The sequence below is a fragment of the Myotis myotis genome, unplaced genomic scaffold, assembly GCF_014108235.1.
Source record: "Myotis myotis isolate mMyoMyo1 unplaced genomic scaffold, mMyoMyo1.p scaffold_m19_p_1, whole genome shotgun sequence".
Lineage (NCBI taxonomy): Eukaryota > Metazoa > Chordata > Mammalia > Chiroptera > Vespertilionidae > Myotis > Myotis myotis.
In genome coordinates, this window is record NW_023416313.1 from 171,105,904 (window position 1) to 171,121,551 (window position 15,648).

The following is a 15,648-nucleotide window of genomic DNA, read 5'->3' on the forward strand; positions in this document are numbered from 1 at the left end:
TGGTCAGTGTTGTGCCAATAAATGTTTAATAACTGAGGGACCCCCCCCCCCTGAGTGCACAAATTTTTGTGCACCGGGCTACTAGTATTTTAATAATGCAATTTGTTCTTTCTCTATAATAGAAGTGTCAACCAAATTCACGATCAATAATGGCAGTTTGAAACACATGTGTGCAAATGGTGCCAGCGAGGGCTTTATATATATTGTGCATGCACAAGTCAACTTAGCCTTTTATATGTATAGAATAAACCTGCTTAATTAGACCTGCTTTCTGATTTAGCTAAACTCTTTCCAGCCCATTGAAGCACCCCAACTTCTCTTTCAGGTAATTGTCAGCAACACAGCAGCAGTAAATATCAACACAAAGCAGATTATTATTGTAGATCATGCAGGGAGAACAAAGGGTAAAATATTTAACTGCATCAATGTTTGATTATATTCTGCACAGTAAGAAAACCTGAAGTAATTTTCAAGGTCCACCATTTCTTACTTCTTTTCAGTTGGGTTAAGTTTCTAAGCTGTCTAAATCTTCATTTTCTGGCTAATAAAAATAGGATTCCATCGAGTCTCCTATCTACCTACTCCAGGACTTCTGTGAGGATAAAATAAGATGAGGCATGGGAAAACACTTCACAGACATTTGGTTACAGTGTAAATGTTTCCACCTGGCTATAAAGCAAGTCATGTTCCTGGGCTGAAAAAACCACAAGGAGGCTAGTGGCTAGGGAGAGGAAGCCGGGTGTTGCTATGTGATGTTATTACCCAGTGACCATAGCAACCGTTTTCAGGCTGGCCATGGGGTCAAGGCAGCATTGGCTATGATTTGGTGGGCTGTCACTCCAGGGTGATGGTGGGGCCTGTGTTCTACTTGGGGGAAGCCAAGTGTTGCTTTGACGGCCAGGTCCACATTGCTATTTCTCTGTAAATGGCCAGTGTGCGTCACGGCAGCTCCTGCGCTGAGCGTCTGCCCACTGGTGGTTAGTGCACGTCATAGTGACCTGTCAGACAGTGGGAAGGACACTTAGCATATTAGCCTTTTATATATATATAGATTCCTTCCAGAACTTCCAGGCTGTTAAACATTTAGACAGATGTTTGTGATAGTCCTACAAAATTGTATGCTACTAACTATAGGACAGCACAGTGTTTATGCAATAAAATGATGCCACAAATTAAGAAATAGAAAATGACACTGTGATGATTTTTGGCAGCCAATTTGCTTCTATTTTTCTATGATCAACTGGAATTTATTCCAGGGATGCAACATTGTATGAACATACAAAAATTAATTAACGAGATATACCAAAATTAACAGGATAAAGAATAAAAATCACATGATTATCTCAATAGATGCATAAAAAGCATTTGATAAATTCAACATTCTTTCATGATAAAAACCCTCAAGAAACTAGGTATAAAAGAATGTACCTAAACATAATAAAATCCATATACAGTAGCAAAGGTCAAACTCAATTGTGAAAGCTGAAAGGTTTTCATTTAAGATCAGGAACAAAATAAGGATGCTCACTATTACCACTTGTATTCAGCACAGTATTTTTTTTAGTTCTTTATTGTTGAAAGTATTACGTATGTCTCTATTTTCCCCCATTGATCTCTCTCAGCCCACCCTGCTTAGCACAGGCCCTTACCCCATATTGTCTGTGTCGATTGGTTATGCTTATATACATGTATACAAGACCTTTGGTTGATCTCTTACCCCCCCACCCCCACCCCCTTGCCTTCCCTCTGAGTTTGATAGTGTGTTCGATGCTTCAATGTCTCTGGATCTATTTTTATTCATCAGTTTATGTTGTTCATTATATTGCACAAATGAGTGAAATCATATGATACTTACCTTTCTCTGCCTGGCTTATTTCACTTAGCATAATGGTCTCCAGGATTAACATAGTATTAGAAGCTCTAGTCCAGTGATGACGAACCTTTTGAGTTCGGCGTGTCAGCATTTTGAAAAACCCTAACTTAACTCTGGTGCCGTGTCACATATAGAAATTTTTTGATATTTGCAACCATAGTAAAACAAAGACTTATATTTTTGATAGTTACTTTATATATTTAAATGCCATTTAACAAAGAAAAATCAACCCAAAAAAATGAGTTTGCATGTCATAGGTTCGCCATTACTGTAATCTAGTCAGAGCAATTAGTCAAGAAAAAAAAATATTTCTACATGATGTTAGAATTATATATGGAGTTGTCTTATCCCCACTTCTAAACACCTTGGAGACATGAATAGTGCCTAGAAAGACTCTTGTATATAATAGACAATCCATACATTTTATAGAACTGATTAATTAAAAGTGAAATTAAATAACTGTTTTCTGAAAGGACTTGTGTTTTGAAGTTTCCTGTCCCCTCAAAGACACACTCTGTCTTTGACTAAGTAGACCAACATTATCACCACTCACATCCCAATCATCAGCATTTACTGAGCTCTTACCACCTGCCAGATGTGCACTGCTTTTTTAAAAAAATTATTGAATATATTGAAGCAACATTGGTTAAAAAAATTATATAGGTTTCAAGAGTACAACTCTATAATGCATCATCTGTATATGGTATTGTGTGTTCAAAACCCCAAGTCAAGTCTCCCCTTTACCCACTTGTACCTACCCCAGCCCTCTTTTACTCTAATAATCACCATACTATTGTCTGTGTCAATGGGCTTTTTTTCTTTGCTTAATCCCTTCACCTTTTTCACCCAGCTACCCAAACCTCCTCCCCTCTGATAGCTGTCAGTCTGTTCTCTGTTTAAAATCCAAGTGTCCATCAGTAGATGAGTGCATAAAAAGGCTGTGGTACATTTACACAATGGAATACTACTCAGCTATAAAAAGAAGGAAATCTTACCTTTTGAGACAGCATGGATGGACCTGGATAGAACTATGCTAAGTGAAAGAAACCAGTCAGAGAAAGACAAGTACCATATGATTTCACTCATATTTGGAATCTACTGAACAAAATAAACTAAAGAACAAAATAGAAACAGACTCATCAATGCAGAGCCAATTTGCTTTTAATATAAGAATGGATTAGGAGTATACCACTCCTATTCTGTAACTGATACATAATTGTAGATTTATGTATTTTACACAAAACTCCATGCATAAACACTAACTTTCAGAAGACAATATATTCTTTTCAATAAATACTGGTTCATACCATCTAAAGCAAAAGAGGGAAATTTTTCTAAATTGCTAAGCTTTTTTGGCACAACTTTAATAAAGCATTTTTATTCTGATAGTAACATATTCATAATTCTCACTGAAATTCAAAAATTAAATTTTGTGTAAAATTACTATACTACTATTTGGAAAACTAATTAAATGTTGTAGTTAGTAAATGTAATTAGCTAGTTAAATCTTTGTTGCCAAAATTAAAACTGCAGGAGGATTGATGGCTAAATTAATCCTAGGAGTCATTTTCATCATATGAGATACCCGTAGATACAATATTGTCAATGTGGTCTACTACTAAGCAGAAGATAATATAGGTAGAATTAAAGATAATTTAGAGTATGTTTCTGAATGTGATATTATAATCTCTTACATTGATATTTGGTAGGCAATAGTTAGGATGTACTTTAGTTTATTTAAAATATCTCATAATATATAATTATACATGGGAGGAATAAAGGAGGACATAAGAAAAACAGACATGGATTTGGAATAGTGATAGTTATTTTTATAGAATCATTTAAGTGATAATAATAATAACTACTGAGAATATAGCTGGGAGCACACAAGTATGAAACAAGGCTGACAGGAAGATAAATAGTGATATTATTCTACCCACAATGTCTATATATTTTACTTTTATGATTATTCTTCTCTCAGAGCCTACCTAGTATTTTCTTAACATCAATTTAACAGGTTTTATTAGCCGATTTCCTCTGTGATGATGGATTAATTCATAGCGAGGTTTGCTAGAGGTTCTTATGCTAATATAGTATCACAAAGCAAGAGGACAGCCGGAAACGTGTGTGTGTGTGTGTGTGTGTGTGTGTGTGTGTGTGTGTGTGTGTGTGTAAATTAGAAAGAGTAATTTGGAGGTTAATTAATAAATTGAAAATATCTTTGTGATACAATAGACCATTAACCCATGTAGCCTAACTCCATACAATTTAACACTGTACCATTTGTTTATTTCTTACTTGTACAAGTAAAGTAGGCACAGCGGTCTCCCCTTATCCACTAGGGATAGGTTTCTGAAACCCAAAATAATACCAAACTCTGTACATACTATGAATTTTTTCTTAAACATACATATCTTTTTACTCAAATGAAGCATTTTATGGTTTCTCTTTAGCATATTTGAATTGCCAGCATGAACTTCGGGGGTATTAGTAAGGAAAATAATGGTTACTTGAATGCAAACATGTGATAGCACTGATAGTGATCTGATGACAGAGACGATTGCTAAGTGACTAGTGGGCAGGGTGTATAGACAGTGTGAATGTGCTAGACAAAAGGGATGATTCCTATTCAGGGTGAGTGCAGTGTGAGACATCATCACGCTAAGAAAAACTGCATGTAATTTAAAATTTTTGAATTGTTTATGTCTGGGATTTTCTGTTTAATATGTTCTGACCGTGGGTAAGTGAAATCATGCAAAGTGAAATCGTGGGTAAGGAGGGAGTTACTGCATTTCACATTAGGGAGCTCCTCTGAGAAGTGGCTCAAAGACCCAGATTTGTATCCTTTTGTAGTTCTGTTCCTTCCAGTCCTCAGCTGGATCTTCCATATGTGGCCAGGTAATGTGGGAAAATAGGGAGAATTTTACAAGAGCTGTTTTAGGGCATGACTGGAAGTGGCAATGTTACTTTTGGCCCAAAATTCAGTTATAGGATATACCTGTTGCAAGGAGGATTGGAAAATGTAGTCTGGTTGTGTGCCCGGGAGAAAAAGGACATGATTTGGTAATCAGTTTAATCTGCTGCAAATACTGGGGTTCATGATGATTACAAACCACTACTGAAAAATGTTTAGATTATAGTGAGTATTTGCTACTTAAGGACAAGCATTACAAGCAGGCCTTATTATACAATTGCATACCCTTTCCATTTTTATTTCCATTTTCCCTAAGATCAAACCTACATCACCAACTAAACAAACTGAATAACTCTGGCTGTATCAGCTGAAGTGCATAATGCATGTAAAAATGTCAATTACTCTTGTTTACTTGACAGACTATGAAAACAGATGATACTAGTCTCCTGTTTCTGCCTACAGAGAGCAGTAAATATCAGTTGACAATGCATGAGAGATACATGACTTAAAGTGGTAGGAACCAATTGCTATGAGTGTGAAAGCAATTCTGTAAGGAGAAAACTATTAGTAATTCTTCCAAGTTATTTTTTCACAAAGGAACTGGGTGAAACCCTGATAGTTTAAATTATGTCAGGTGTAGTCTTAGGAACTAGAATGGATGGTCTCTAGATTATAGCAAAACCAGAATTGCTTTTTTATTAAATATAATTTTACTTGTGACCCGGTGCACAAAATTCATGCACATTAAAAGGGAATTAATTAGAGGAACTATTTTAATATTGCTATTTGCACTTTCTCTATAATAAAAGTATCAGAGATGAAAGAAAATTAGTAAAATGTATATGCAAATCTTCCTCCTGTCAGAGTCTGGCTCACGCCATGGGAACCAGAGTCAAGTCCCCGCCCACTCACATGAGCCTTGAAATCACACGAAACCCAGACCCAGCCGGCCCCGCCCTCATTGGGCTAGATCCAGATCTGGCCGGCCCCACCCCCATCAAGCCCAGCCAGGTGGGGGGGGGAGGTACAGCCTCAGGTTGCCTGGCCTGGTGCCAGGGCGGGGATTGCGGCCTGAGGTCCCCTGGCCTGGGCCAGGGGGTGCACCTTGAGGTTCCCCGGCCAGGCCAAGGTGGGGGACACGCCTTGAAGTGCCCTGTCAAGCCCTGTGGGCGGAGGACACAGTCTCAGGTCCCCCAGCCTGGCACCGGGGCAGGAGGTGCAGCCTAAGGTCCCCCTCCAAGAACTGCCGGGTGGGTACGCAGCCTTAGATCCCTGCTGATTGCTCTTAAAGCTCGCTATGGGCTTCCACTGTGGGTGCAGCCATCTTGTGTTATGGAATCTCTGCCTCCACTGTGGATGCAGTTATGGCATGATGGTCAATTTGCATATTCCCTCTTTATTAGATAAGATTGATATTAGAGAGGAAGGGAGAGAGACAGAAACATCAATGATGAGAGAGAATCCTTGATCAGCTGCCTCCTGCATGCTCCACACTGGGGATCAAGCCCACAACCCAGGCATGCGTCCTGATCCAGAATCAAACTGTGACCTCCTGGTTCATAGATCAATGCTCAACCACTGAGCCATGCCAGCTGGGCCAGATTTTCTCTTTTAAAAAACAATCTGTATCCTTTCTATCTCCTTTCCCATATCAATTTACAATGGCTAGATGGGATTTGGGGGAAAAGGGGACATGGCCTGGCTAATGTGTGGCTACAGAACATTAGGCAAATACAAGTGTTTCTTTTCTGGAACTGTGAGAATCTAGGGAGCTTGCAGAGTCCTAGAGAATGGGCTTGCGGCAGTCTATAAGTTCCAAAGAAGAGTGCCCAGATAAGGAGGGAGGGAGGAAAGACATTCTGCAAATGTGGAAAAGTAAATTGTAAGTGCGTTAAGCAAATAAACTTAAGGTCGTGCCTGTAAAACTAACTGGGACACTGCTCAGAGCTACCTTTTACCTACTTTCCAAAGTATAGAGGTGTCTTTATTGCAAGGGGCAGAGATGGATGAGCCTTTCTTTTTTCTTTTTCTTTTTTATACTCACCTGAGGATCTATATATATAAAAGGCTAAGTGACCGACCATCCATCTGACTGACCAACTGGCTGGTGCATTTGATGTGCACTGGCAATTTAAAAATAAATGTTGACTCATGCGTGCACAATGTTTGTCCCCTTCTGACACTGGCCTCCCATTTAAATTAATTCAAAGGTAGTTTCCCGTGATTCCATCATTTGTGATGACTATTAATAAATCACAAGGACAAAGTCTAGAGAGAGTAGGAATATTCCTACCTGAACCCATTTTTGGACATGGTCAGTTATATGTTGCTTTCTCTAGAGTTCAAAGAGCATATGATATTACAGTTAAAGTTATAAATACTTCATCACAAGGGAAATTAGTCAAGCACTCTGAAAGTCTTTTTACTCTTAATGTGGTTTACAGGGATATATTAGAATAAGTTTAATAAATTTATCAGTCATTGATTTTATCAATGTTGTTTTTATACCATGTTTTTGTTGTTTTTATATCATGTTTTTGTTTTTATGTCATGTCTTTGTTGTTGTTATATCATGTTGTTATTGTTTATTTATTTAGCAATTTATATATTATTTTCATATACATTTTACTAATTTTCTTTCATCTCTGATACTTCTATTATAGAGAAAGGGCAAATAGCAGTATTAAAATATTTCTTCTTTTTTTGAAATACTTTATTTATTTATTTATTTTATTATTAGTTAAGGTATTACAAATGTGTCCTCATCCCCCCCATTAACTTGAAAATAATGCTTGGTTATGCAACAATTGATTGTATTGATGCTATCGAGAGGAAGAACCTGATGAGTTAGTTTGTTTTTTTCTTACTTAAATGCTCCCATGGTTCCAATTCCTTCCCATGCTCCAAAGCAGTATCTGTGTCTGTTGTCGGCAATGGCAGTCTGGTTGCATTTGTTCACAGTCACCTTCTGTTTTTAGGATAGAGAACAAAAGACAGTCCGAAGTGTTTCTCTTGGGCTTAGCGGGTGTTAATCATAAGAGCAGGTGGTGTTAGTTACAAGGCCAGATGTTTAGAGTCTGACTTGCTCTGTACCAGCACAAGGTATGGGATCCCAAGTGACAGAGGTTGCCAGAAACTATTTAATTTTTGAGTGTGCATTTGTGATAAATAGAGAACCCTCTTAATGTGTGGGCTCCAGGGCAAAAGACTTCTCTCATCTGGATTTCAGGGTTGTATTGCATTATATTATTATCTATGAGTTTATCAGATAAACGTTTCCTCATAAGGTGTGAAAGGACACTAGAAATCAGAAGGGGTAAGGACAGGGGGAGAGACAACACTGATAGGGGCAAAGGTGGCATGTAATTTGGAGGGAGTTGAAGCAAAATATCAATAGTTCATAATTTTGTTTGGGAGTTTGTTCTAGAGTATTAGTTTATTACTCTTGTTTCTCTGTGTATGTTCTCTCTCTTAGTTCTACAGATTGTCTTTAATTACTGTTTAGACAATTTGAAAATGTTCTATTTGGGGTTGTTTCTTCTTTTGCTTATCACTTGGATTTAAATCTCTCTATAGTCAGGTTTTGAGAGGCAAGGATATCCTCAGTCCTATATAATAAAAGGCTAATATGCAAATAGACTAGTCGCTATAATGCACACTGACCACCAGGGGGCAGACGCTCAATGCAGGAGCTGCTCCCTGCTGGTCAGTGTGCACCCACAGGGGGAGCGCCACTCAGCCAGAAGCCAGGTTGACAGCTGGCAAGTGCAATGGCAATGGCGGGAGCCTCTCTCACCTCCACGGCAGCACTAAGGATGTCCAACTGCTAAGGATGTAGGCCATCAGTCAGACTCCCCCAAGGAATCCTGGTTTGTGAGAGGGTGCAGGCCAGGCTGAGAGGAAACCCCCCCTCTCCACCCCCCGTGCATGAATCTTGTGCACCAGGCCTCTAGTTTGTTTACAACAATATAATTGCTTCAATTGGTATTTTTATCCTGGAATATAAAGTACTGGTATAGTACTGGTATGTTTCTACTGTAAGTCAAAACCCTTAGCTTAAAAGAGATTCACAGACCTTGACCAGAGCCTCTCAGAGGACACTTTCAGCCTGAATATAGTTAGGGATATTTTAGGTTTGGTTGTATCTACATTTGAAGCCCCAATGGGCCAAGATATTAATATTGGGGGCCTGGGGAAAATAGATAAACATGTTTAGCAATATTATTTGTCTCTATTCCCCAGTACTGTATGTCCAGATCAAAATACAATTTTAAGCTATACTTTTTGAGCAAGAGAGAAAAAACATCACATATTAGGAAAATCTGCTCAAGAAATATCAAAAAGATCACAGGGTATAAAATAATTTTAGCTGAACTTAAAAAAAATAAAGAAGAAATAATCTGGCTTAAAAGTTAGATATATTTCCTCTCATTTTCAACTATCTTAGTGTTTTAAGTGTTAAATATCCAGACCAGAAATGTGAGCTACTCATTCACATATCCAGTATTAATCGGGGATTATGTCTCCCAGTTGAATTCATGTTTTATTCATGCTTAGAGTTTAATGCTTTCTGGCACTTTTACCAGGCCCAAAGTAGTAAAAATATGAGAGCTTGCAGATAAATAGAAAAAAAAAAAAGTCAGAGTTCTCACCTTTTCCATGAAGGCACATTAGACATTCAAATTATTTCTCATTACTTCTTGACCTATTGGCATAGGATTTATAATGATTTTTACATTTTGTAAAATTTCAGGTTTGTCTTCAGCCATTTACTTTGCCTTTAGATCAAATACACAATTTTCTTCCTTTTGGAAATACTACTAATAAAGGTAAATTGGAATACCGCAGCATTGTTGGTAAACCAAACTTTATTAAATGTTTGATTTTATCTGTTCTAGAACATGAAAAGCAGCGGTTGTGTAAGAGCACCGATTATATGAATTTGCATTTCAAAGTGAAATGGTTTTATAATGAATATGTGCGAGAACTTCCTGCCTTCAAGGATGCCATTCCTGAATACTCCTTGTAAGTAGTGATTTTCAACCCCAAGTTTGTTCTCAATTCAAAGTCCCATGTAATTACACCTGATTTATGCAGCCCTGAAATCTGTTCATGTAGTTGTCTTCTGAATACAGACATGTCTATTATAACAGTAGCATTAAATGATTCGCAGGTCTTTGGGAACCATATTTAATTGAATTGTGTTGCATTCTTCAAGTATGTCTTACTTGGCTATTACTAAACTCAAAGAGAAAGAAATACATGACAGGATGTGGCTCACATGATGAAATTAATTTCTGTGGAAGTGCTTGAACTCAGACTTTCTTGGGAAAATGAGGATGCTTGTAGTGGGTGGAGCAAAAGTAGGTTTACAGTTGTTTATCTAAAAAATAATACAATAATTAATAAACAATAATACAAGAATAAACTGTGTTTCTTGACCTCACTACTTTTGCCCAACTCTGTATATTGAGCTATACAATCAGATGTTTTTCTTTAATTCAACCTGAAAAATGTGTTAGAAATTAAAATTGAAGTCATTATTAAACAGGTAACATTTTCATAAACATATCTCTATCAGATACATTTGTAATCACACAATCAGACTTGTAATACTATGCATTGATATTTATCTGAATTCTATTTTATTCCATCAAGGGAGGTCCTCTATATGTCAGGCACTGTGCAAAGTGCTATACGTTTATTTGTTGAGTTAGAACATAGAACACATTTTTGTTTGTAATCCTCAACCAAGGATAAGTTTTTATTGATTTTTAGAGAGAGAGGAAGGGAAAGAAAGAGAGAGTGAGAAACATCGTTGTGGGAGAAAAACATGGATTGGTTGCGTCCCATAGACACCCCAACTGGGGGGTCGAACCTACAGTCTAGGTATGTGCTCTGACTAGGAATCAAACTCTAAACCTTTTGGTGTACTGGGACAATGCTACAACCAACTGAGCCATTAGGCCAGGGCCACAACACATTTATACAGCAGTGTATAAGCTTAGTTTAGAAATCATAAGTATTTAGGTCTATGGCATGTGGGCCTCCACTTGTGCTACTGCCTTTGCAAATGTGATGGGTGAGCCTGATGTAATGTATTACTCTTCCAATGTTTTCACATTAACTGAATTTTGAAGGGAAGAGTAACCCAGTTCCATTGAATACCAAAAATGTTTGAGGTCATGTGTGAGGTACTGGGGATATAAAAATGTGCATAGAGCTTTAGGAGGAAGGGTAACATGCAACACCATGGTATGTGCCATGATCTGATATGTACATGATTTGATATGTCCCTTGAGGGGAAGAATTTAGTCCAACTTGTCCTTTTAGTGGAGAAGTCATAATAGTGGATGAATGATTTGCTGTTAGTGGTTTAGTGCAAGGCATATATGAGTAAAATTATAGAGGTCTAATATACAAAAAATTGGACCCCCCAAAAAATAGAAGAGAGAAAAAAATAATACCAGAGCAATGTTTTAAATGATACTGGGTATGAATTTTATAAAACCAATTAAAACATGAGGCATAGCTCAAAAATTCCTGTAAATCCTAAGCAGGATGAATGCAAAGAAACTACCTATAGGTACATCATAGAAAACTGCTTAAAAACAAGAAGAAAATCTTTAAATGTATTGGGGGTCAAGAAAGGGGAAACACTTTACCAGAGCTACTATACTCTTGACTGACTGTTCAATGAGAATGACTAAAACCAGAATATAATGCACTGATATCTTTTAAGTGCTGAAGAGAGAAAGTCAACTTAGAATTCTACAAGTATCAAAAATATCCTTCAAAAATAAAGCAAAATAAAGACAATGATCTAACTGAGAATCTGAAATAACCCATTTCCAGTTAACTCTCACCAAAAATGTATACTAGGAACCATGCTTCAGATAGAAGGAAAAATGACACAAAATAAAATTACAGCAATGTAGCAAAGAATAAAAAGCATTTATTTTTGTAGACTAAAAGAGATATAGAAAGAGAGATTGAAGGTAAAAGAGAGGGAAATGTATTTAATGAAGTAAAGCTAAAGGAAGCTGAACTGGAAAAAGAAAATGAGAAGAGATTTGGGAACAGCATTCACTGCTAATGAGATGTAAATAACATTTTTATAGTTTATAATATTAATTTTTTAGGTGGTTTGAGCCTTTTGTCATGCAGTGGCTAGATGAAAATGAAGATGTGTCAATGGAGTTTCTTCATGGAGCACTAGGAAGAGACAAAAAAGATGGAGTGAGTCTCAATTACTTTAAGATTGTTTATTGTCAAGATTCAGTCACATCACTCATCTTTAAGCTAATGGGAATTGTTAGGCTGTTGTTATTTATTAAAGTTCATTTTAATCCTCTGATGACCAAAATAAATTTAAAGCAATTTTATTTTATTTTATTACTTTTTAAATATATTTTCTTGATTCTTTACAGAGAGGAAGGGAGAAGGAGAGGGATAGAGAGTTAGAAACATCAATGAGAGAGAAACATTGACCAGCTGCCTCCTGCACACTTCCCACTGGGGATGTGCCCACAACCAAAATACATGCCCTTGACCAGAATTGAACCTGGGACCCTTCATTTTGCAGGCCAGTGCTCTATCCACTGAGCCAAACCGGTCAGGGCACTTTTAAAGCAATTTTAAAAGGCTGATCGGAACCCTAGGAAATTGCTTAAATAAAAATTAAATAAAAAATAATCAATCACCTTTTTGCCCCAAGATTCCTATTGAGTCGGTCAGAATCTACAAGTTGAACAGACTTGTACAAAACTCCCTTGTGGTTCTATAACCTTTTCTAAGATGCCAAAATTATGAGCAGATGCACTCCCTGTGCCTCTGAAGCAACTCAAAAGTCTTGAACCACAGTCTGCTTACTAAAATCATCCCAATACTTATGGGGAATGAGAAATAAACAAACTACCTAACTAACAAACAAAAAGCAGTTCCCCAATTTAGAAATGGAGAGACCAATTAATAGCAGCCTGCCCCATGATATTAGTTTCACTACATCTTCCAGAAAAGGAGATGAATAATTAAAAAATGGATAGGCACTTTATTACTGGAAAATGAAAGTATGTGATATGAAGGCCCATGATATAGGAGATTCAGTTGTTTGTGTGAAACAATGAAGACTGTCTCCACGGTCCTGCTAATGTGTTTAATGGAATGGTTTCACCTTCTCCCCTCAGTTTCAGCAGACATCTGATCATGCCCTCTTCTCTTGTTCCGTGGTCGATGTATTTGCTCAGCTTAATCAGAGCTTTGAGATTATTAAGAAACTGGAATGCCCTAACCCTGAAGCATTATCTCACTTAATGAGAAGATTCGCAAAGGTAGGTTAAGTGGAATGCATCCTTTCTTTGCTGAAACTGCGCCCATGCTATTACTTGCCTGCACAGAACCCGAATGATGTTGTTTGGCAGTATATCTTCCCTGACACCACTATCCCAACTTAATGTCTAATTCAAGTATTAAGAGATTCTGTTGTTTCAGGTCTGTCATCTTCCTTCACTTCTTGTTTCTTGAATATGGACTTATCATCTTTAAAAACATCTATGTGTTATTTAAATGAATGACTCAGTCCTTTTTAATTAAAGACATTGCCATGGATGGTCAAATCATTTCTATCTCAAGTGTGGTGCTTTAGGGCTGAAAATAAGCCTTGACATTTCATATTCAAACTGCAATTATTGTTTAGCCAACACTACAGTACACTGAAAAGTAAATTGAACTAGCAGTCATGACAACTGCATTCTGATTTAATATCATTCAGTAACTGTAGTGTGGATCTAAGCAGTTCCTTTGAATTTTATGAAGTTAGTATTCTTACTTGACAGATTTATATTGATCAACCAGATTCCTCTTAAGACCTCTTATTCCTCCTAGAGTTTAAGAAGGCTCACACAATGCTTACTACTTTGCCAAGAGTTTCAGTAGAAATATAAGGAATAAAAGATGAGGTCTCCACCTTTCAAATCATATATCTACATATATGAATTGACCCCAGTACATTATATATATATATTATATATATTTATTTATTTATATATATATATTTATATATATGAAATGAAATAATTGGAAGATTACATGAACAGCGACACAAGTTGATCTCAAGTATAATGGGATCTACAGTAAGTCGAGGGTAATGAAAAATAATTAGAGCTGAAATAGCCAGAGGTTTTATGGGAAAATGGGACTCATTCAACCAAAAAAAGAAGAAGTTATAGAAGTGTTCTAAGCCAAGGAAATAGCAGGAATGGAGGAAGAGGTAAAGCTGAGCTTGCCATGTAAAGAGGAAAAACAGCTATTCTGAGAAAAGCAGTGGGAAAGGTTGGGGGAGTGAAGATAGGTCCAGATCTTGGAGAGTCTTTCTTTCCAGGTTCAGAAATTTAGACTTTTGAACAATTTAATAAACACTAAACAGTTGGAGACTAGAGGCCCAGTGCACAAAATTCATGCATGGGGGGAGTGGGGGTTCTTCAGCCCAGCCTGCACCCTCTTGCAAAACGGGACCTCTGGGATTAGGCCTAAACCAGCAGTCAGACATCCCTCTCGCAATTCAGGACCACTGGCTCCTAACCACTCACCTGTCTGCCTACCTGATCTCCCCTAACTGCTTGCCTGCCTTCCTGATCACCCCTGACTGCCTCTGCCTGCCTGCCAGGTTGCCCCTAACTGCTCACCTGCCTGCCTGATCACCCCTAACCACTCGCCTGCCTTACTGATTGCCCCTAACCCCTATGCCAGCCTGCCTACCTGATCACTCCTAACTGCTCACCTGCCTGCCTGATCACCCCTAACCACCTCTGCCTCAGCCCCCGCTGACACAGCTTCATCCGGAAGGATGTCCAGAGGTCTTTTGGCTGTCCAGTCTAATTAGCATATTATGCTTTTATTGTTATAGATTGTTATAGATACTTAAGTCAGGTAGTGATATGACTATATATATAAAAGAATAATATTCAAATCGACTGGATGGCAGAATGACCAGAATGACCGCTCAACCAGTTGCCATGAAGCACACTGACCACTTCTCGGTCCCTCCCCCCGGCTGGCAGGCTCTGATTGCCCAATGGTTAACAGTGAACCAGGGTGGTGGTGGTGGGTGGTGGAGCCGGCTGACAGCAGCTGGGGAAGATGACCCTGACCACAGACCAAGCCTAGGGACCATACCCATGCACGAATTTCATGCACCGGGCCTCTAGTGGAATAATATAGGGGAACAACCTGCACTCCTCTGTCTTACTGTCCTAAGGATAAATCTAGCCACCTGGGTCTGATGATAGCAGAGGTCTCAGCTGTTCATTCAAATGCTTGCTTATTCATAGCCTCACTTGCACATTTGACTAGCCCCTTTGAGAGATTAGTCATGAATAAGCATAATCTCTGACCTCAGAAAATTTATAATGAAATGCCAAACCTGTAAACAACTATGACCAAGTTGAATGCTATATAATCAAGGTATCTGAGAGGTTGAAAAGAGCCCAGAACATATATATATATATATATATATATATATATATATATATATATATATATATATATATATTATCTCGGGTGTTGTATTTTTCTTCTGAGTCTTCTCTAGGTTTACAGATGGCAGCCATCTTACTGTGTCCTCACGTGGTCTTTTTTCTGTGCATATGAACCCCTGGCTTTTCTATGTGTGTTCAAATTTTCTCTTCTTATAAAGCAGTCTCAACCTTCCTAATGCCACGACCCTTTAATATAGTTCCTCATGTTGTGGTGACCCCCAATTTCATTGTTACAAATTGAACATAATTAAAGCATAGTGATTAATCACAAAAACAATATGTTATTATATATGTTTTTTCTCCGATGGTCTTAGGCGACCCCTGTG

General features: G+C 37.8%; 1 protein-coding gene across 1 annotated transcript in view; it reads left to right on the forward strand.

Annotated features, from left to right (window-relative positions):
* The window catches only part of UNC13C (unc-13 homolog C), a 558,354-nt gene that overhangs the window by 428,593 nt on the left and 114,113 nt on the right, over window positions 1-15,648 (forward strand). Inside the window, exons 20-22 of the mRNA XM_036302049.1 lie at window positions 9,686-9,812; window positions 11,930-12,026; window positions 12,974-13,117. Coding sequence (XP_036157942.1) covers window positions 9,686-9,812; window positions 11,930-12,026; window positions 12,974-13,117 — 368 coding nt within the window. The remainder of the gene's footprint in view (window positions 1-9,685; window positions 9,813-11,929; window positions 12,027-12,973; window positions 13,118-15,648) is intronic.